Source organism: Anomaloglossus baeobatrachus, chromosome 4 (genome assembly GCF_048569485.1).
Source record: "Anomaloglossus baeobatrachus isolate aAnoBae1 chromosome 4, aAnoBae1.hap1, whole genome shotgun sequence".
In the NCBI taxonomy this organism is placed as follows: Eukaryota; Metazoa; Chordata; class Amphibia; order Anura; family Aromobatidae; genus Anomaloglossus; species Anomaloglossus baeobatrachus.
Window position 1 is genome coordinate 560,191,027 of NC_134356.1, and position 22,098 is coordinate 560,213,124.

The 22,098-nt window shown below is 44.5% G+C and overlaps 1 protein-coding gene across 8 annotated transcripts in view; it reads left to right on the plus strand.

The window, feature by feature from the left end:
• MEF2A (myocyte enhancer factor 2A) overlaps positions 1 to 22,098 on the plus strand; it is a 184,221-nt gene that overhangs the window by 140,977 nt on the left and 21,146 nt on the right. For all 8 annotated transcript variants that reach the window (XM_075345998.1, XM_075345992.1, XM_075345995.1 and 5 more), the window contains 2 exons: positions 9,433 to 9,655; positions 14,940 to 14,999. In XM_075345998.1, the coding sequence (XP_075202113.1) occupies positions 9,433 to 9,655; positions 14,940 to 14,999 (283 nt within the window). The remainder of the gene's footprint in view (positions 1 to 9,432; positions 9,656 to 14,939; positions 15,000 to 22,098) is intronic.

Sequence of the window (22,098 nt, forward strand, 5' to 3'; positions counted from 1 at the left end):
GAGAAAACCCACTAGTCATCAGCCAACCATCAAACAGAAACTAAACTCCTTTTTTTCTTTTTAATTTTTGTCCTTCGTGGAAAGGTTTGAAACTTTGCAAATTACTTTTTTACATGACTTGTCTCCATTACTGTAAAATAATAATGGATGTAATCGGCACCCAAACTTTTTCCCCAGTCTATTCTCCTGCCAGAATATAATCATTTGGAGTACAGATGATGGCAGTGAAAAGGTCAGTACCTAGAACACTGCTGGACTTTGTCCTGTTAAGTATTACATGCAAAGGAGAAGGGCCGAAGGATCACTGCCATCATCAGTCCTCCACATGAGAACGTTCTGAGAGCAGGAAATAGATTTGGGAAATTAGGGGTTAGGAAGCCACATACATGCATTTTAAAAAATAAATTAAAAAATTTTAGTTTTATTTTAATTAAAATGTCATAGAGCGACCCCTTATGTACAGCGGAGTGATATAAGCGTCTCCGTCAACTGCTGCACTGAGAGGAATGTCAGCCAAGTGATAAAAGGGCAATTCTGGCCAGTGAGGAAAGACTTCAGCTTCTTATCACATCCTACAGATTACTGTAATCCACATACATACATTACAGTTCCCACTCGTCACCTTTTACCTGATATATACCAGCCCAGGGCTCCTTTTTGCCTTTATTTTTTTAATTAGAAGTGGAAAAACAAGACACTGCTACTTCAAAATAAAGATGGAGTACCCTTTGAAGAACCAGTTAGTTTAGCTTGAAATCCCAAGAAATATAGCCGCTACATTTATGTAAACTTAGGTGTTTTAAGACATAATTCAAGTAACATACAGGTGGATTGTTCTACCATATATACAGTCATGGCCGAAAGTGTTGGCACCCTTGAAATTGTTGCAGAAAATGAAGTATTTCTCCTAGAAAATTATTGCAATTACACATGTTTTGTTACACACGTTTATTTCCTTTGTGTATTGGAAGAACACAAAAAACAAATTGAGGGAAAAAAAAGGCAAATTGGACATAAATTCACACAACTCCAAAAATGGGCCAAACATAATTGTTGGCACCCTCAACTTAATATTTGGTTGTGCACCCTTTGGAATAAGTAACTGCAATCAATCGCTTCCTATAACCAGCAACAAGCTTCTTACACCTCTCTGCTGGAGTTTTTGACTTTTCTTATTTTGGAAACTTCTCCAGGTCTCTCATATCTGAAGGCTTCTTCTCCAACAACAATGTTAAGATCTCTCCACAGTTGTTCAATGGGGTTTAGATCCGGAGATATTGTTGCCACTTCAGGACTCTCAAGCACTTTGTTTCCATTCATTCCTGGGGCTTCATGATATTTGTTTGGGGTCTTTGTCCTGCCGGAAGACCCATGACCTAGGATGGAAACCCAGCTTTCTGACACTGGGCACTATAGTGCGACACAAAATTATTATTATTATTTATTATACTGCCATTAATTCCATGGCGCTTTACATAAGAAAAGGGGTACACATAATAGGGACAAGTAGGATAATCATGGACAATACAAGCCACATACTGGTACAGGAGGAAAAAGAACCCTGCACGTGAGGGCTCACAGTCTACAAGATCATTTGGTAGCCTTTCATTTTTCATGATGCCTTGAAAACAGTCAAGACACCCAGTGCCAGAGGCCACAAAATAATCCCAAAATACTTTTGAACCTCCAACATATTTGACTGTAGGTGCGGTGTTATGTTGGCCTTATTCTGTTTTCGGTAAACAGTAGAATGATGTGATTTACCTAAAAGCTCTCTTGGTCTCATCTGTCCACAAAACACTTTCCCAGCAGGATTTTGGCTTACTCACATACATTTTGGCAAACTGCAGTTGTCTAGATTTGTTATGTCTCTGTGTCACCAGTGAGGTTCTACTGGGTCTCCTGCCATAGTTTCATTTCATTCAAATGTCGACAGATATCTCGCACTGAAATTGCACCCTGAGCCTGCAGGATAGCTTGAATTTTTGTGGAACGTCATTGCGGCTGCTTATCCACCATCGAGATTATCCTGCGTAGGGTCATTAGCTACAGTGCCTTGGCTTGTAAACTTATTGATTATGTTGCACACTGTGTACAAAGGAACATAAAGACCTCTGGATATGGACTTGTAATTTTGATATTTTTCAATCAAGCATTTTGGTTCTCAGACTGTGCTCTTCTTTTGTGTTCTCCATGTTTAGTGTGGGACACACAGCCACACAATGCAAAGATTGAGTCCAACTTCTCCCCTTTTTTTACCGGTTTTCAGGTGTGATTTTCAAATTGCCCACACCTGTTACTTGCCACAGGTGAGTTTAAATGAGCATCACTTGCTTGAAACAGTTGTTTACCCACAATTTGGGAAGTTAGTTTGGGCATTCGTCCAATTTCCCTTTTTTTTTTTTTTTTTTTTTTTTTTTGTGTGTGCGGTTTTAGTACACACAAGGGAAATCAACATATCTATAACAAAATGTCCAGGAAAAGAGTGTTCGTATCCGCTCACCTGAGATTTGCAGGAGACCACTGCTTCCAAGACTCGTGCAAAGGAAGAAAGGCAGCTGGCAATCTTGTGTAGAGGATTTCCAGAAAATCCAGCAACAGAGTCGAGGAATTATATTAAAACGAGAGGACGAGTTTCGAACTATGTAGTTCTTAGTCTAAGACAGACTAAGAACTACATAGTTCGAAACGCGTCCTCTCGTTTTTTGCTCTGAACCTTGTCTGGACTTTTAATATGTCTCAATAAACTACAAGTTTTAATATAATTCCTCGACTCTGTTGCTGGATTTTCTGGAATTCCTCTATAACAAAATGTGTATTTGCAATAATTTTCTGGGAGAAATACTTAATTTTTTGGAACTATTTCAAGTGTGCCAATATTTTTGTCAATGTCTGTAAATGATTCTTGTATAATGTTATGTAAAAATAAACCTCTTATGTAATTGCCCTGTATAGTGATCTTACTTATGAAATACACTGCTATTATGCCCATTCTATTATTGCAGCTTAAGACTGCAGACCAGGGAGGAAAGGTTAATATTGTTTTAATTAAGTAACCTGTTAGGCCTGAAACACACGTCCTTGAAAACCACGTGCGTGTAATACGGGTCGTTTTTCGGGTCTGTTTTCCGTTTTTTAGGTTTGTTTTTATGGTATATGTGGCCTGCGTGTGTATCCCGTATGCGCGTGTGAAATGTGCATGTGAAACTTAACTGACATGTGTTTGTGTTTTCCGTGAGAAATGTTGTGTGTGTGTGATGCAAAATGTCGTTACTACATGTCGGCTGACAGCAGACAGAGTTGCGCGATGAGAATGAACTCGGGTGAACTTCACCCGACTTCATTGTCATGCTGCGGCTCTGTCTGTGTGCCGCATAATGATTAGCGGTCACCCGTGAAGGATTCACCGGTGACCGCTAGTTCCCCGAGTGACGGAAGTGAGCAGCCCTCTCTCATACTCACCGATCCCCAATCACCAGCGTGGCGCTGCACGGCATTCACAATGCTCTGGCGGCTTTTACTATTTTGAAAAAGCCGGCCGCTCATTAAACAATCTCATATTCCCTGCTTTCCCCGCCCACCGGCAAATATGATTGGTTGCATTGAGACACGCCCACACGCTGAGTGACAGCTGTCTAACTGCAACCAATCACAGCCGCCGGTGGGTGTGTCACTATGGAGCAGAGAAATAAATAATTAAAAAAACTGCGTGCGGTCCCCCTCCAATTTTAATACCAGCCAGATAAAGCCATACGGCTGCAGGCTGGTATTTTCAGCATGGGGAGCCCCACGTTATGGGGGGCCCCCCAGCCTAACGATATCAGCCAGCAGCCGCCCAGAATTGCCGCATCCATTTGCTATGACAGTTCTGGGACTTTACCCAGCTCTTCCCGATTTGCCCTGGTGCGTTGGCAATCGGGGTAATAAGGAGTTAATGGCAGCCCATAGCTGCCACTTGAATCCTAGATTAATCATGTCAGGCGTCTCCCCGAGATACCTTCCATGATTAATCTGTAAGTTACAGTAAATAAACACACACACACCTGAAAAAATCCTTTATTTGCAATTAAAACCACTAACAAATACCCTCGTTCGCCACTTTATTCAGCCCAAAAAACCCCTCCATGTCAGGCGTAATCCACGGAGCTCCAGCGTTGCTTCCAGCTCTGCTACATGGAGGTGACAGGAGCTGCAGAAGACACCGCCGCTCCTGACAGCTCCATGCAGCAACTGAAGACAGCCGCGCGATCAGCGATAACGTCAGTCAGGTAACTCGCGGCCACCGCTGGATCATACAACTGTGACAGCAACTCACCTGTGACTTCATCGCTGTCACTCGGGCGACTTGCTGTCACAGTTGTATGATCCAGCGGTGGCCGCGAGTTACCTGACTGCCGTTATCGCTGATCGCGCGACTCTCTTCAGTTGCTGCATGGAGCTGTCAGGAGCGGTGGTGTCTTCTGCAGCTCCTGTCACCTCCATGTAGCAGAGCTGGAAGCGACGTTGGAGCTCCATGGATTACGCCGGACATGGAGGGGTTTATTGGGCTGAATAAAGTGGTGAACGAGGGTATTTGTTAGTGGTTTTTATTGCAAATAAAGGATTTTTTCAGGTATGTGTATTTTATTTACTGTAATTTACAGATTACTCATGGAAGGTATCTCGGGGAGACGCCTGACATGATTAATCTAAGATTTAGTGGCAGCTATGGGCTGCCATTAACTCCTTATTACCCTGATTGTCAACGCACCAGGGCAAATCGGGAAGAGCCGGGTAGAGTCCCAGAACTGTCGCAGCAAATGGATGCGGCAATTCTGGGCGGCTGCTGGCTGATATTGTTAGGCTGGGGGGCTCGCCATAACATGGGGCTCCCCATCCTTGAGAATACCAGCCTTGAGTCGTATGGCTTTATCTGGCTGGTATTAAAATTGGGGGGGACCGCACGCCGTTTTTTTTAATTTATTTATTTATTTCTCTGCTCCATAGTGACACGCCCACCGGCGGCTGTGATTGGTTGCAGTTAGACAGCTGTCACTCAGCGTGTGGGCGTGTTTCACTGCAACCAATCATAGGTGCCGGTGGGCGGGGAAAGCAGGGAATACGAGATTGTTTAATGAGCGGCCGGTTTTTCAAAATAGTAAAAGCCGCCAGAGTTTTTATAACAGCCGTGCAGCGCCGCGCCGGGGAACTGTAAGTATGAGAGAGGGGGGGAACTGACCGACAGACAGCGAGAGGGACAGATAAGACAGAGAGACCGACCGACGGACTGAGGGAGAGAACGACACAGAAAAAAAACAAACGACATCACATGAAAAAAAGCACAAAACGTACACTGAGCATACAGAGATGCGTCCGTGTCACTTAGGCGTGCGCACAGACCCATTGACTTTCATTGGGTCCGTGTGCGTGTTCCGTGATGAAAACGGACATGCTTCCGTGCAAAACGGAGACACAAACATAGCACGCACACGGACACACGGACCTTAATGAAAAACGCACATGTGTCCTCAAACATTAAATAACATTGGTGCACGTTTGCCCGTGTCTCCGGTATACATGGAAACGGACCAAACACGCACGTGTTTCACGGATGTGTGTTTCAGGCCTTAAAGAGTTAAGGTAAAAAGTTTTTGCCACATCCACAGAATAGGTGAAACCACCCAGACCGGTGGACTTCTGTCCCCAACGAGCACAAGATGGTCACGAGTGCAGAGCTCTGTTTTCTGTGGTAGTCCCATAGAGAATAAATGGAGCTGCAGTGAATCGTGGACTCTCTCTCCATTCAGACTGGAGGAAAAAATGACCCTGTTCTGTCTCAGTGGGGGTCTCTGTGGTTGGGCACCAACCAATGTAGAAGTCATCACCTACCCTGTGGATAGCAGTCTGCAGATAAACTGAACTCCTAATGTGGCAATGATGTATTTTAGATTTTATTCACAAGTTGACATGTAGAAATCTCTCACACATAGACAGTAGCAACCAATGTCATGTCTATTCTGGACCTTAGTCTTGACCTGAGTTAGCAGGTTGATAGGAAACCTAATTGTTACTTCCAGCAAATGAAAATCTGTCCTAATGATCACACATGTGCCCCGTTCATGGTGGATTTAGACTAGCTAACCTGCAGCATTAAACGACCACCGATTGACTACCTAGAAGTCGGTGTAATAACCAGCTTACATAGGCTGACCACACTTTCATGCTCACTCAATGGGAATAAATAGTCATTGCTCTTGACAGCATGATTTGTTTAAAGGGAATTTGTCACTTTTTTTTACCACCTAATCTCCGAGCAGGACAATGTAGTGGCTGAGTTCCTGATGCCAGAGATGTCACTTACTGAATGGCTTTCTGCAGTTTGTGTATATGTGTGTGTGTATATATATATATATATATATATATATATATATATATATATATATATATATATATATATATATATATATATATATATATATATATATATATATATATATATATATATATATATGTATATATATAATATTTATTAGTGTTTTATCAGCAGGAGATTATCATTAGAGGACTAGTAAACCTGCTGCTAGTTAGTCAACAATATTAATGAGCTGTGGATAACCCTACCCCAATCACTGGCAGCTTTCTGCCCATGCACAATGTACACAGAAAGCTGCTAATCAATGGTGATGATGGGGTTATACAGAGCTCAGCATTCAGAGAACTGCTAGATATGCAAAACGTAAAACGGGGATTTTATCAAAAGGACAGTAAGCAGCTCACTAAGTGAAACATCTCTGGAATCTGAGTCTCTGCCCCTACATTAAATGCTGCTCTCAGATGCGGTAGCAAAAACCTGGTGACAGATTTAAGCAAGATTAACCCCTTCAGCCCCGGGGCACTTTCCGTTTTTGAGTTTTTGTTTTTTGCTCCCCTTCTTCCGAGAGCCGTAACTTTTTTATTTTTCCGTCAATCTTGCCATATGAGGGCTTGTTTTTTGCGGGACAAGTTGTACTTTTAAATGAAATCATAAGTTTTACCATATGGTGTACTGGAAAGCAGCAAAAAAATTCCAAGTGTGGAAAAATTGCAAAAAAAGTGTGATGGCACAATAGTTTTTGGGATGTTTTATTCACGGTGTTCACTATATGGTAAAACTGATGTGTGGGTATGATACCTGAGGTCGGTGCGAGTTTGTAGACACCAAACATGTATAGGTTTACTTGTATCTAAGGGGTTAAAAAAAATTCACAAGTTTGTCCAATAAAAGTGGCGCACGTTTTGCGCCATTTTCCGAAACACGTAGCATTCTTATTTTTTGGGATCTATGGCTCAGTGACGGCTTATTTTTTGCGTCTCGAGCTGATGTTTCTAATGGTAGCATTTTTGCGCAGATGCTACGTTTTGATCGCCTGTTATTGCATTTTGCGTAAAACTTGCGGCGACCAAAAAACGTAATTTTGGCGTTTGGAATTTTTTTGCCACTACGCCGTTTACCAATCAGATTAATTGATTTTATATTTTGATAGATCGGGCATTTCTGAACGCGGCGATACCAAATATGTGTATATTTATTTATTTTTTAACCCTTTAATTTTCAATGGGGTGAAAGGGGGGTGATTTGAACTTTTAGGTTTTTTGTTTTTTTTTTAATTTTTTAAAACTTTTTTTTTACTTTTTTTATTTTATTTTACTAGTCCCCCTAGGGGGCTATAGCAATCAGCATTCCGATTGCTGATCGCTATCTGCTGATCACAGCTATACCGCTGTAATCAGCAGATTCAGTCACTTTCTTTCTTCCTCTGCTCCGTGCCGAGGAAGAATGAAAGTGAAACTTCGTAGCACCAGGCGTCATCACATGACCCTGTGCTACGATGGCAACCACCGAACGTCACGTGATCACTCACGTGACGTCCGGAGGGGGCGGCGGTAAGTAAAAAAGATGGCCGCGCGCATGTAGATCTCGCTGCCAGACTTTGGCAGCGAGATCTAAGGGGTTAATGTTCCGGGTGGAATGCGATTCCACTCGGAACATGTAGGCACACATGTCAGCTGTTGAAAACAGCTGATATGTGTGCCGATCCACGCCGCCTGCCCGCGGCAGGGGGCGGGGCTTACCGGGACACGAGCCATGACTGAAAGATCCGTCCATGGTCGTGAAGGGGTTAAAAATAAATTTTGCTCCTTCATCTGGTATTTGTGTCTCTTCGCTCTGGACGATTATTGAGGAACAGGTATTCCTAGGAATGCTAATTTGTGATCATTGTCCGGTGTAAATGCACCCGGAGACCAGGCTCACGTGAGTGTATTAAAAAAAAAAATATATCACCTGAGTTTCATCCAGAAAACTTAATCAATATTTGAACATTGAATAACATTGGTGCTAGTGCTGTATGTAATGTCACAGGCTTCACTTGGACTCAGTCCGCTTCAGTGAACCCAACCTTTACACACTGAGACTTTCTAGTGATCCCACCAGCGATCCCGACCTGGCCAGGATCAGTGGAAAGTCTCTGGTGAGCTGTCAAACAGGCAGACCTGGCCAACGACGCAGCAGTGATACGGACCTGCAGAACGACCTCGCTTGTCGTTGGGGACATGTCACACAGCAGGGGACGCTATAGCACGCTGGGTTCTAAGTCGCTAACGATGTCGTTGTAACTGTGTCAAACACACCGATACATGCTGCGCAGTGGGAAGCAAAAGGAGAAAAGAATGTTCCTAAAAGATTTGTAGCGATCAGCAACCTCACAGCAGGGGCCAGGTCGCTGATGTGTGTCACACACTGCAATGTCGCTGGGGAGGTCGCTATTACGTCACAAAACCGGTGACGTTACAGTGATGTCGCTAGCAATGTTGCAGTGTGTAAAGGGACCTTTAGAGTTGCATGTGACCCTGAATATGGATTTTGTGGTGCATTTGCCATAGATTCTCATACTTGCATTGGAAATGGAGAAATTCAAAGAACAATTCCTCCACTTTCTCTGTGGTCTGTAACGATCCTATGAGCAGGACACATTTTTATCCACTGAAATTAAACATTGAATGTTCCCAATCAGTGGAGAACTTCAAAATGACAAAGTAAATTGTAAGGTTGTATGGCAGACCATAATGTCTGATGCCCCTTTAATGTTGAGTATTCGACCTGCACTAGAACGGCCCTGCACACATTGTTGGTGAACCACTTCCTATATAACCCGCGGTGTGATATCAGCCGTACATTATACTTCTATTATCTGTTGTTTACTGTTTACTCTTTACAATAAACATGTAAGTGCTGAAGACTGAGCCCACACATTTCCTGCCATTTCTTCTGTTTGGTGCAGCATGTGCTCAAATGTGACCCATCCATAATACATGTTCCTTAATTTCATCCTATGATGTGTTAGGTTTACATTTGTGTATAATTCATGGTGAAAATATAAGTTTTGGAAGTAACTTTGCCACCTTTATTTCCAGCCTGGACTACAGCAGCAGAATTTCTCCATGTCCGTGACGGTTCCAGTGAGCAATCCCAATACATTGACCTACAGTTCTCCTGGAAACACGCTTGTCACCTCTTCATTAGCTGCCAGCACCTCCTTAACAGACACGGGCATGCTGTCTCCGCCCCAGGCATCGCTGCATCGAAATGTAGTATCTCCAGGAGTGTCACAGAGGCCCCCAAGCACTGGAAATGCAGGTAACAGGAACATGGCGGCTAAGCCCGGTCTTAGCTTTGTCAGTGGAGTTTCTTGTTTATGCCACAAATGATACAGGGGTCCATGAAGATGAGATACTGGGGGTTGCTTGCTAGGCTCTCCAAGCTTCTGTTGTTCTGCAGGCAGCAAAGTGGTCACGGGTGGTTTCCTGTTCTCCAGTAACTAAATACCGAGTTGGTGTAGTAGAACATAGTGATTTTTTTTACACCTTTTACTCTGTAGAGCAAATATTTTGTTTGCAAATGAGCCACATTTTTTGCTCTGAAACATCTTGTCTCATGTATGCAGTCCTTGAATAGCCGTTCGAGGGTGCATACTGTTGTTCGAGATGTGCGCAGGTTGCACATTTGGAAGCCCAGATACTGGATCTAAATGAGCAGCTGGCAACTCTGAGATGCATTAGCAATATGGAAAGGAGTTTGCTGCTCACTGAGCAGCAGCTTGCTGGGGCAGATGTGGGGGAGGATCGTAGTAGGGAGCGGCAGGACGGTGAGGTAGGTAGCTGGGTGACAGTTAGAATGGGGGGGTAAAGGGAAAAGTGCTAGGAAGGCTAGTCCTGAACTGACACACCCCAATAGGTTTGAAAACTTGGCAGATGGGGGGGATGTTATTACAGGGGTAGCATTGCTGCAGCAAGGCATGACCTCTGAACGCCAGAGGAGTGTCTGCTCCAGTAAGGGGGGGGAATAGGAGTACAGGGCAGGCAAGACAGTTACTGGTAGTGGGGGACTCAATTATTAGGGGGACAGATAGGGCAATCTGTCACAAAGACAGGGATCGCCGAACAGTGTGTTGTCTTCCTGGCGCTCGAGTTCGGCACATCGCTGATCGGGTTGACAGATTACTGGGAGGGGCTGGGGAGGACCCAGCGGTCATTGTACACATTGGCACAAATGACAAAGTTAGAGGTAGGTGGAAGGTCCTTAAAGATGATTTCAGGGAATTAGGTTGTAAGCTTAAAGCATGGACCTCAAAGGTGGTATTTTCGGAAATACTACCTGTGCCACGAGCCACACCAGAGAGGCAAAGAGAGATCAGGGAGGTTAACAGGTGGATCAGGAATTGGTGTAGGAAAGAGGGTTTTGGGTTCCTGGAGAATTGGGCCGACTTTTCAGTTGGCTACAGATTCTATGCTAGGGATGGGCTGCATCTTAATGGGGAGGGTGCAGCTCTGCTGGGGCAGAAAATGGCTAGAAGGTTGGAGGAGTGTTTAAACTAGGAATGGGGGGCGAGGGTATTCACTTTATAGAAGGGGAATGTAGTGCAGATGGTGACCAGGGCACAAGTAATGAAATTGGGGGTGGTACGGGGGGAAGGGTTAGGACAGTTAATACAGTAAGCAGGAATACAGGTACAGAGTCATACGTAACGTGTATGTACACAAATGCCCGAAGCCTCACAAATAAGGTGGAGGAATTAGAATTAATATTGTTGGAAGAAGATTATGATATAGTGGGGATATCAGAGACATGGCTGGATGAGAGCTATGACTGGGCTGTTAATTTACAGGGTTTTAGCCTATTCAGGAATGACCGTACAAATAAGCGAGGGGGAGGTGTGTGTCTATATGTAAAATCATCCTTAAAACCCATCCTGCGTGACAACATATGTGAGGGTACTGAGAATGTAGAGTCCCTATGGGTGGAGATAAGGGGGGGGAGAATGAATAATAAAATACTGATAGGGGTGTGTTATAAGACGCCGAATATTATGGAAGAGGTAGAGAATCTCCTCATAAAGCAAATTGATAAAGCAGCGAGTCTCGGAGAGGTAATTATTATGGGGGACTTTAACTATCCTGATATAAATTGGGGAACAGAAACTTGCAGTTCCAGCAAAGGAAATAGATTTTTGATAACAATGAAAGATAATTACCTTTCACAAATGGTACAGGACCCCACAAGAGGGGGAGCACTACTAGACCTTGTACTAACCAATAGGCCAGACCGCATATCAAATATACAAGTTGGGGGTTACTTGGGGAATAGTGATCACAAAATAATAGGTTTTCATGTATTCTTTAGTAAGATGTATAGTAGAGGGGCTACAAGGACACTAAACTTCAGGAAAGCACATTTTAAACGGTTGAGAGATGATCTTAGTGCAATAAACTGGGATGATGTACTAAGTAATAAAAGTACACAAAGCAAATGGGAGACTTTTATGAGCATCCTGAATAGGGCTTGTGCAGAAAATATACCCTATGGGAACAAACATGCTAGAAATAGGAGGAAACCCCTATGGCTAAATAGAGCTGTAAGGGAAGCAATAAAAGAAAAACAGAAAGCCTTAAAAGAATTAAAGAGGGTAGGTAGTGATGAGGCATTATATAATTATAGAAAATTAAATAAAATATGTAAAAAGCAAATTAAGTTAGCTAAGTTTGAGACAGAGAGACTCATTGCGAGAGAAAGTAAAAATAATCCTAAAATATTCTTTAACTACATAAACAGTAAAAAACTGAAAAGCGATAGTTTTGGCCCCCTTAAAAATAGTCTTGGTGAAATGGTGAAAGGGGATGAGGGTAAAGCCAACCTGCTGAATGAATTTTTTTCTACGGTTTTTATACAAGAAAATGCCATGGCAGATGACATGACCAGTGATACCATAAATTCACCCTTGAATATTACCTGCTTAACCCAGCAGGAAGTACGCCGCCGCCTCGAAATCACAAAGGTTGACAAATCTCCGGGCCCGGATGGCATACACCCCAGAGTACTACAGGAATTGAGTTCTGTGATAGACCATTATTTTTAATCTTCTCAGATTCCTTAATAACAGGGTCGGTACCGCAGGACTGGCGCATAGCAAATGTGGTGCCAATATTCAAAAAGGGGACAAAAACTGAGTCGGGAAATTATAGGCCGGTAAGTTTATTTTCTACGGTTGGTAAAATCCTTGAGGGTTTCTTGAGAGATGCTATACTGGAGTATCTCAAGAAAAATAACCTTATGACAGAGTATCAACATGGGTTTATGAGGGATCGATCCTGTCAAACTAATTTGATCAGCTTCTATGAAGAGGTAAGTTCAAGCCTGGACCAGGGAAATGCAGAGGATGTTGGGTATATGGACTTTTCAAAAGCTTTTGATACGGTGCCACACAAAAGGTTGGTACATAAAATGAGAATAATGGGGATAGGGGAAAATATGTGTAACTGGGTTAAAAACTGGCTCAGTGATAGGAAACAAAGGGTGGTTATTAATGGTACGTACTTGGACTGGGTCTCAGTCCATAGTGGGGTACCACAGGGGTCAGTATTGGGCCCGCTTCTTTTCAACATATTTATAAATGACCTTGTTGGGGGCATGCGGAGTAGAATTTCAATATTTGCAGATGATGCTAAACTCTGCAGGGTAATCAATACAGAGGAGGATAATTTTATATTACAGGGAGATTTATGTAAATTGGGGGATTGGGCTGAGAAGTGGCAATTGAAGTTTAATGTAGATAAATGTAAGGTCATGCACTTTGGTAGAGGAAATAACATTTATGATTATGTACTTAATTGTAGAACACTGGGTAAAATAGACACAGAAAAAGACTTGGGTGGATGGTAAACTTCACTTTAGTGGACAGTGTCAGGCAACTGCTGCCAGGGCTAATAAAATAATGGGATGTATTAAAAGAGGTATAAGTGTTCATGAAAAAAATATAGTTCTACCTCTGTACAAGTCACTAGTGCGACCGCACTTAGAATACTGTGTACAATTCTGGTCACCGATATATAAGAAGGACATAGCTGAACTGGAGAGGGTGCAGAGAAGAGCCACCAAGATTATTAGAGGAATGGGTGGGCTGCAATACCAAGACAGGTTATTAAACTTGGGGTTATTTAGTTTGGAAAAACGAAGGCTTAGGGGGGATCTAATCACAATGTATAAATATATGAGGGGACAGTACAGAGACCTTTCCAAAGATCTTTTTACACCTAGGCCTGCGACTGGAACACGGGGGCATCCGCTACGTCTTGAGGAAAGAAGGTTTAATCATAATCACAGACGAGGATTCTTTACTGTACGAGCAGTGAGACTATGGAACTCTCTGCCGCATGATGTTGTAATGAGTGATTCACTACTAACATTTAAGCAGAGCCTGGATGCCTTTCTTGAAAAATTTAATATTACCAGTTATGTATATTAGATTTTATGACAGGGTATTGATCCAGGGAACTAGTCTGATTGCCGGATGTGGAGTCAGGAAGGACATTTTTTCCCCATTGGAACTTGTTTGCCACATTGGGGTTTTTTTTGCCTTCCTCTGGATCAACATGTTAGGCTACGGGTTGAACTAGATGGACTTAGTCTCCCTTCAACCTTAAAAACTATGATACTATGGGCAAGCACAAGGCATCTAAATTGTCCCTTCCATGCAAGAATGCTCCAAAGAGCTACACATACCTTCCTGGACCCATGTAAGCATATTTTGGGGATGACAGAGTTGATAGGTTCAGGAAACTACCATTGTTCCTATATATTTGCAGGTTTTGAATACGATTAAGGTACCCATTTGTATTAGGCTAAATTCAGACAGTCTTAATATGTACTGTATATTCTGGACCAGCCGCCGTTACCTGACCTAAACTCAACGGCCTTAGATAGAGAGAGAGAGAGATAGAGATTATATATATATATATAATAAAATCTCCAGGAGGCGGTTGAGTTCAGGTCAAGGACCTGTGAGCCGTCCTTGACATGATGGCCTGTTCTTGAACCATGATATTAAAACATCTGAATTCAGACTTAAACATAAGTCATCCGAACCGCTGCTCACCTAATGTGTTTTGGGTCCTCCTGACTCTCGATGTTAATTTTCACATCCCAATTTTTTCGGTTTTTAGGTTATCTGCCAGCTGCCTAATCCCCTCTGTTTATTGGAAACACATGCATGCTCACTCAGGTGTGCATGTGTATGGGGGTCAGGAGGGATAGCTGTTAGTGGGGCGACATTTGGCCCCTACAGCTCTTGAATTTGTATGGCCAACTATCAGCCAAGATATATTTTAAAGCATGTCAGAATAATTTGAGAATAATGTAAATGTGTCTCCTAAATAAAAAAAATGAGGCTTTCCTCTAAGTCTATGGTAAATCTCCCAGTGGTCTTGAACACAAGTTGTGAATAGATGATGGTGGAAGTTATAGCCGCTTATATGGTACCTTTTAAATTGTTGCATTTTGTGGGACCAAGTCCTGGTCCTAATCTGTTATCCTGATGTGGAAATTCACTTTACTTCATCACTTAACCTATTTTTTTTCTATTTTTCAGGTGTGATGTTGTGTCCATCTGACATCTCTGTACCAAATGGTGCTGGAGCCAGTCCAGTAGGTGAGTCCGCAAAAAAAGAATTGATGTTTCAAAAATGATACTTTTTGTTTCATTTTTGTCCCTGCACAACATAGTAAAAAAAAAATCATGTTGCCTCTGCCCAAAATGGTTTTCATTTTCTCATTGCTTCACCATAGTGTGTGCTGTTTGGGCAGTCTGGCATCTACTATGTAATAAATCTCAATGTGAAGGAACTGTGGTTAGTCCTCGGCTACATTGACTCTATAGTGATCCCGACTACAGCTGCAGACCACAGAAATCCAGTACATAAAGTGTTGTGGACATCATTAGTGGTGCTACAGAAAGGCTCATTGTGGCCCTGACACTAATCTGGGTCTTATGAGACAACTTACATGGCTGATGTACCACTAAAAAATTTTAGATAATCCAGACAAAAGATTGATGGGACAGTGCTTTGGATGTTATTTACACTATATCTTCCATTCAGTGAGGATTTGGCATCTGCATCCTGTCAGTTTGTGATTTTTCTCCTTGGATTTTACCATTTGCAATTCAAAGTGTAAGGCTATGTGCGCACTAGACCGTTTTTCCCGCGGATTTACCCGCGGATTTGCCCCGGAAATTTTTTGAGAAATGTCTGCAATCTTTGTGCAGACATTTCCCATGAAATTCAATGAGAAAAAAAAATAGCTGTGCGCACTGTGCGGATTTTTCTCAAGAAAATTTCTTGAGAAAATTTTCTCGAGAAACTTTCTTGAGAAAATGTGCATGTCCATTAATTTCCGCAGGTACCGGGGGTATTCCGGGGGTATTCCGCAGGTAGCAATGATGTGCGGTATACCACCGGAATAGCCGCGATTTACCTGCGGTAATGCCCATCGCTGCCTGCGGTTTTGCAGGAAGCGATGTCATTATGCCAGGAAGAGGAAGCGGAGCAGAGTAAACACAGACGTCGCACTCCCTGGACGCCGCACAGAAGCACTTCCGTGCGACCTCCAGGTGTCTGTGCAGTGTGTGTCCTGCTCCGGCCTCGCGGCTGCCTGCACTGCAGGGTGTCAGTGTCTGCCCGCAGTGTCAGCAGCCTGTCACGCTGCAGCGCAGGCAGACACGGACACCCTGCAGTGCTGGGAGCCGCGGGGATGACGATCGCTGCTGTCAGGAGGTGAGATCATTACCTGCTGTGACGATCTCCTGCCTCCTGACGTCAGCGCTGTCACTGCTGTCTAGGGCCGACTCGCGAGCGGCCCGAGACTGTCACTAGCGGTGACGTCACGGGCTCTCGCGATAAGTCAGTGACAGCGCTGACGTCAGCAGTACAGGAGATGATCACAGAAGGTAATGATCTCATCTATGCTCCTGATGGCAGCGCTCGTCATCCCCTGCAGTGACCTGAGCTGACCTATTGATGTTAGCTCAGGTCACTGCATTGCTCTCCCAGCCAATGGGGAACATTCTGTTTTTCATTGACTGGGACAGCGACTATGGTATGGATCGCCGTGCCCCCCCCCCCCCTTATTGGATTACGCCGGACGTGGAATTGATTGTGCTCTTTCAAATAAATTGGTTAAAGAGGGAATGTTTTGGGGAGTGTTTTTTCAAATAAAACTTTTTTTGTTGTCTATTTTTTAATTATTACTGACTGGGTTGGTGATGTCGGGTATCTGATAGACGCCTGACCTCACCAACCCCAGGGCTTGATGCCAGGTGACATTACACATCTGGCATCAACCCCATATATTACCCCGTTTGCCAACGCACCAGGGCGCGGGATGAGCTGGGGCAAAGCGCCAGGATTGGCACGTCTAATGGATGCGCCACTTCTGGGGCGGCTGCGGCCTGCTATTTTTAGGCTGGGGAGTGTCCAATAACAGTGGACCTCCCTAGTCTGAGAATATCAGACCCCAGCTGTCCGCTTTACCTTGGCTGGTGATCCAATATGGGGGGGACCCCACGTTTTTTGTTTTAAATTATTTATATAATTTAAAATAACAGCGTGGGGTGCCCACTGTTTTGGATTATCAGCCAAGGTGAAGCTGCCAGCGGTGGTCTGCAGGCTGCAGCCGTCTGCTTTACCCTAGCTGGCTACAAAAAATGGGGGGACCTCACGTCATTTTTTTTTAATTATTTATTTATTTTATGGCTAAATACAAGGCTAAGCACCCTTTAGGCTACTTTCACACATCCGGCTTGAGCTCTGCGGCTCAATCCGGCTGTGCAAGCTATGCAACGGATGCGGTGAAAACACCGCATCCTTTGCATAGGTTTTTCCTTTGCGGCCAGTCCGGTTTTTGCCGCTTGCGGCATGCTACTGAGCATGCGCAGTGGCAAAAACCGCATGCGGCGGCCGGATGCGGTTATTGCCGCATCGCGCCGCATCCGGCCGCCATAGGCATGTATTGAAAAATGTGCCGCATCGGCCGAATGCGGCGCGATGCGGTTTTTTTTGCCGCACGAAAAAACGTGCCAGGCAACGTTCCATCCGGCCGCCGCATCGGCTACATCTGCCGCATGCGGCAAAAAACGGACGGAACGCAAGGCCATGCGGCACAATGCGGCACTAATTAAAGTCTATGCAGGAAAATCGCAACCGGCAGCAAAAAAAAACCGGTTGCGATTTTCATGCAAAGTGCCGGATTGTGCCGCATAGCAAAAACCGGAGGTGTGAAAGTAGCCTAAGTGCCACATGAAAGTCACTAAAGGGTGCCAGCTTAGAAAATGCAGGGAGGTGGAACATTATATAGGTTTTTCTCATCTATCTATCTATCTATCTATCTATCTATTCATCTATCTATCTATCTATCTATTCATCTATCTATCTATCTATCTATCCCTCTATCTATCTATCTATCTATCCCTCTATCTATCTATCTATCTATCCATCTATCCCTCTATCTATCTATCTATCTATCTATCCATCTATCCCTCTATCTATCTATTCATCTATCTATCTATCCCTCTATCTATCTATCTATTCATCTATCTATCCCTCTATCTATCTATCTATTCATCTATCCATCTTTCCCTCTATCCATTATCTGTCTATCGATTATCTTTATTATTTATTGCAGGGACAAACCTGCGGTAAATCCGCGGTAAATCCGCGGTAAATCCGCGGCAAATCCGCGGCAAATCCGCGGCAAAAACGCATGCGGATTTGGTGCGGATTTTTTCCGCAGGTCCGGAAATCTTTCACTGGCAGAAGTTTCTCAAGAAATTTTCTTGAGAAACTTCACATTTCTAGTGCGCACATAGCCTAAGTGTCCCTTTTGGCCGCACTCTTAGGGGCACTTTGCACACAACGACATCGCAAGCCGATGCTTGCGATGCCGAGCACGATAGTCCCCGCAGCGATATCTTATGATAGCTGCCGTAGCGAACATTATCACTACGGCAGCTTCACATGCACTCACCTGCCTTGCGACGTCGGTCTGGCCGGCGACCCGCCTCCTTATTAAGGGGGCAGGTCGTGCGGCGTCACAGCGACGTCACACGGCAGGCGGCCAATAGGAGCGGAGGGGCGGAGATGAGCGGGACGTAAACATCCCGCCCACCTCGGTCCTTCCGCATAGCCGGCGTGAGCTGCAGGACACAGGTAGGAGATGTTCCTCCACCTGCGGCTTCATACACAGCGATGTGTGCTGCCGCAGGAACGAGGAAAAACATACCTGTCGCAGTCGTGTAATTATGGAATTCCCAAACACTACACCGATGATATGATTACGCCGATTTTGCGCTTGTTAATCATATCATCTAGGATTTACACACTACGATGTCGAGTGCGACGCCGGATGTGCATCACTTTCGACATGACCCCTCCGACATCGCACCTGCGATGTCGTAGTGTGCAAAGTGCCCCTTAGGTTCGTTCCCACAATCAGGATCAGTTGAGTTTTTGATGCTGCAGTTTCTTCACTATCTCCACACCTTAGTTTGCTTGCGTTTTTTGTCTGTTTGGTGTGCCATTCTTTATTCCTCTTTCGCACATCCGTGCAGAACATATATGTTTTGTATGGTCCTTGGTGAAGGTGTGTGTGCGTGACACGCGGATAGCACACAAACAGCATGAGCTGGTATACTTACCTGTCTCCAGTGCTGCTGTCCCTTCTGGTCCACGGTGAATGCAGTGAATATGCATGAGCTTAATGAGCAGACCTGGAAGTAACAGCAGAGACAGCAGTGCTGGAGACAGGAAAGTATAAAAATTCTCTGTTTTGTCCAATATGTGTCACACTGATGTCACACGGATTACATCAGTGTATGGTCCGTGTGATACCCGTGCTGCCAGCAGAAAACTGACATGTCACCGTGTGGAGCACATGGACATGGGTGTGCTCCACACAGTCTGTCAAAACATGGATGTGTGCATAAACCAGGTGATTTTAATGGGTCTTCGTGTGTCTGTGTCTCTGATACGTGTGAAAGAGGACGTCACACCTACCGGAGACACGGATGTGTGAAGGAGGTCTTTAATAAAACTGTTTTGATTTTGAAACTTCCTGGTAGTGACATTATTAGGTGCGGATTACATGCGTTTTTACTGCATTTCCACCTCATGAACACACCAAAAACGCATCTGTCTTTTACCTGCGGATTTTATAGATCTAATGCAAGTCTGCGGGGGAAAATCCACACAGAAAACTTGAGCATTTCCACAAGAGACCTTGTCATGCTGAGGCTCAGAAAAATGCACCGAAGAGCAGTTTAAGAAATGAAAAAAGTGCAGTGGGCAGGAGATTTCTATTCATCTCATCCACGTTGTACTGTCAAAACGCTGCATTTTGGACTCAGAAAATACACTGCGTTCAGAACAAGGGTAACACTGATCACGGGAATGTACCCTTAAGCCTCACTTTTGTCCCGTTATCTTCTTCTTTATGTATTATTTATATTGGATTGGTATAAAAATTCTCTGTTTTCTCCAATATGTGTCACACTGATGTCACACGGATTACATCAGTGTATGGTCCGTGTGACACCCGTGCTGCCAGCAGAAAACTGACATGTCACCGTGTGTGTCACGACCTCTTTACCTCTAGCAACCTATCCTTTCTGGCCATCACATGGCTGTCACCATCCAACACTGCCTCCCCTGCTGCACTATGCTATGGTGGCCTTCACTTCACCCACACTCCTCGCCCTGGCAATAGACAAGGTGGAGGAGTGGGCCCCCTTCATTCTAACAACTGCAGCTTTAATCCAATCCCATCTCTACCCTCCCTTGTCCCGCCTTCCTTTGAAGTGCACTCTGTCCGCATCTATTCTCCTTCCAACCTCCAAGTGGCCATCATATACAGACCCCCAGGCCCTACCACTTCCTTTATCGACCAGTTCTCTGCCTGGCTTCTACACTTTCTCTCTGCTGACATTCCCACTATCATCATGGGTGACTTCAACATCCCCACTGACACCCGCCAGTCAGCAGCCTCCAAACTACTCTCCCTTGCTTCATCTTTTGGTCTATCTCAGTGGTCCACCTCTGCCACCCATAAAGATGGACACACATTAGACCTTATCTTCACCCGTCTCTGCTCTCTATCTAACCTCACTACCTCCCCTCTCCCCTTATCTGACCACCATCTATTGACCTTCTCTGCTCTGTCCTCCTCATCTGCCCCCCCTGTCCAGCACGTATCACACCCTCGCAGAAACCTCGCACACGTCAACATACACACCCTTTCTGACTCTATCCTACCACTGTCCTCCATATCTTCAGTCCACGACACAAACAGTGCCACCACCTTCTACAACACCACTCTCACATCAGCTATTGATTCAGTTGCTCCTCTTGTGCATGGCAGAGTGAGACAAATCAATAGACAACCCTGGCACAACAGCCTCACTAAAAAACTGCCGCAAGTGTCTAAGACTGCAGAGCGGCGCTGGAAGAAAACGCACTCCCAGGAAGACTTCACCACATTCAAAAATGCAATTCACACATTTCGCTTGGCCCTTACCTCGGCTAAACAGGAATACTTCAGAAACCTCATATCCTCTTTAACACACAACCCCAAACAGTTATTCAATACTTTCAACTCCCTCCTTCGCCCACCACTGCCCCCTCCAACCTCCCTCATTTCCGTAGAAGAATTTGCCACATATTTCAAAGAAAATATTGACCAAACCAGACAAGTCTTTTCTGCTCAACCACCACAACCCCTTCATGTAACAGACCACTGCTCCTCCCCCATAAACTTCCTCTCCACTATCACCGAAGAAGAGCTTGCACATCTTCTCTCAAAAGCGCACCTCACCACCTGCGCACTTGATCCCATCCCAACCCACCTCCTCCCCAACCTCACCACTATCCTAATTCCAGCCTCAACCCATCTCTTCAACCTATCTTTAACAACTGGTACCTTCCATTCTGCCTTTAAACATGCAACAGTCACACCCATCCTAAAGAAACCTTCCCTCGACCCAACCTCTGCTGCCAGCTATCGCCCCATATCGCTACTCCCATTCGCCTCAAAACTCCTGGAACAGCACGTCCATGCTGAAATTTCCTCCCACCTCTCCTCTAACTCTCACTTTGACAACCAACGGTCCGGCTTCCGTCCACATCATTCCACTGAAACTGCCCTGACTAAAATCACAAATGACTTACTTACTGCCAAAGCTAACAAGCACTTCTCTATACTGCTACTTCTAGACCTATTCTCAGCCTTTGACACTGTTGACCACTCCCTCCTACTACAGATCCTCTCTTCCCTTGGTGTCAGAGACCTCGCCCTCTCTTGGATCTCTTCATACCTCTCCAACCGCACTTTTAGTGTCTCCCACTCCCACACAACCTCTTCATCCCGTCCTCTCTCTGTTGGTGTCCCTCAAGAGTCTGTCCTGGGACCATTACTTTTTTCTATCTATACATTTGGCCTGGGACAACTCATAAAGTCGCATGGCTTCCAGTACCACCTATATGCCGATGACACTCAGATCTACCTCTCTGGCCCAGATGTCACATCTCTGCTGTCCAGAATCCCAGAGTGCCTATCTGCTATATCTTCCTTCTTCTCCTCTCGCTTCCTAAAGCTCAATGTGGTCAAAACTGAACTGATCATCTTTCCTCCATTTCACCTACGCTCTCTACCTGATCTATCTATTACAATAAATAACATCACGCTCTCCCCAGCACCCAAAG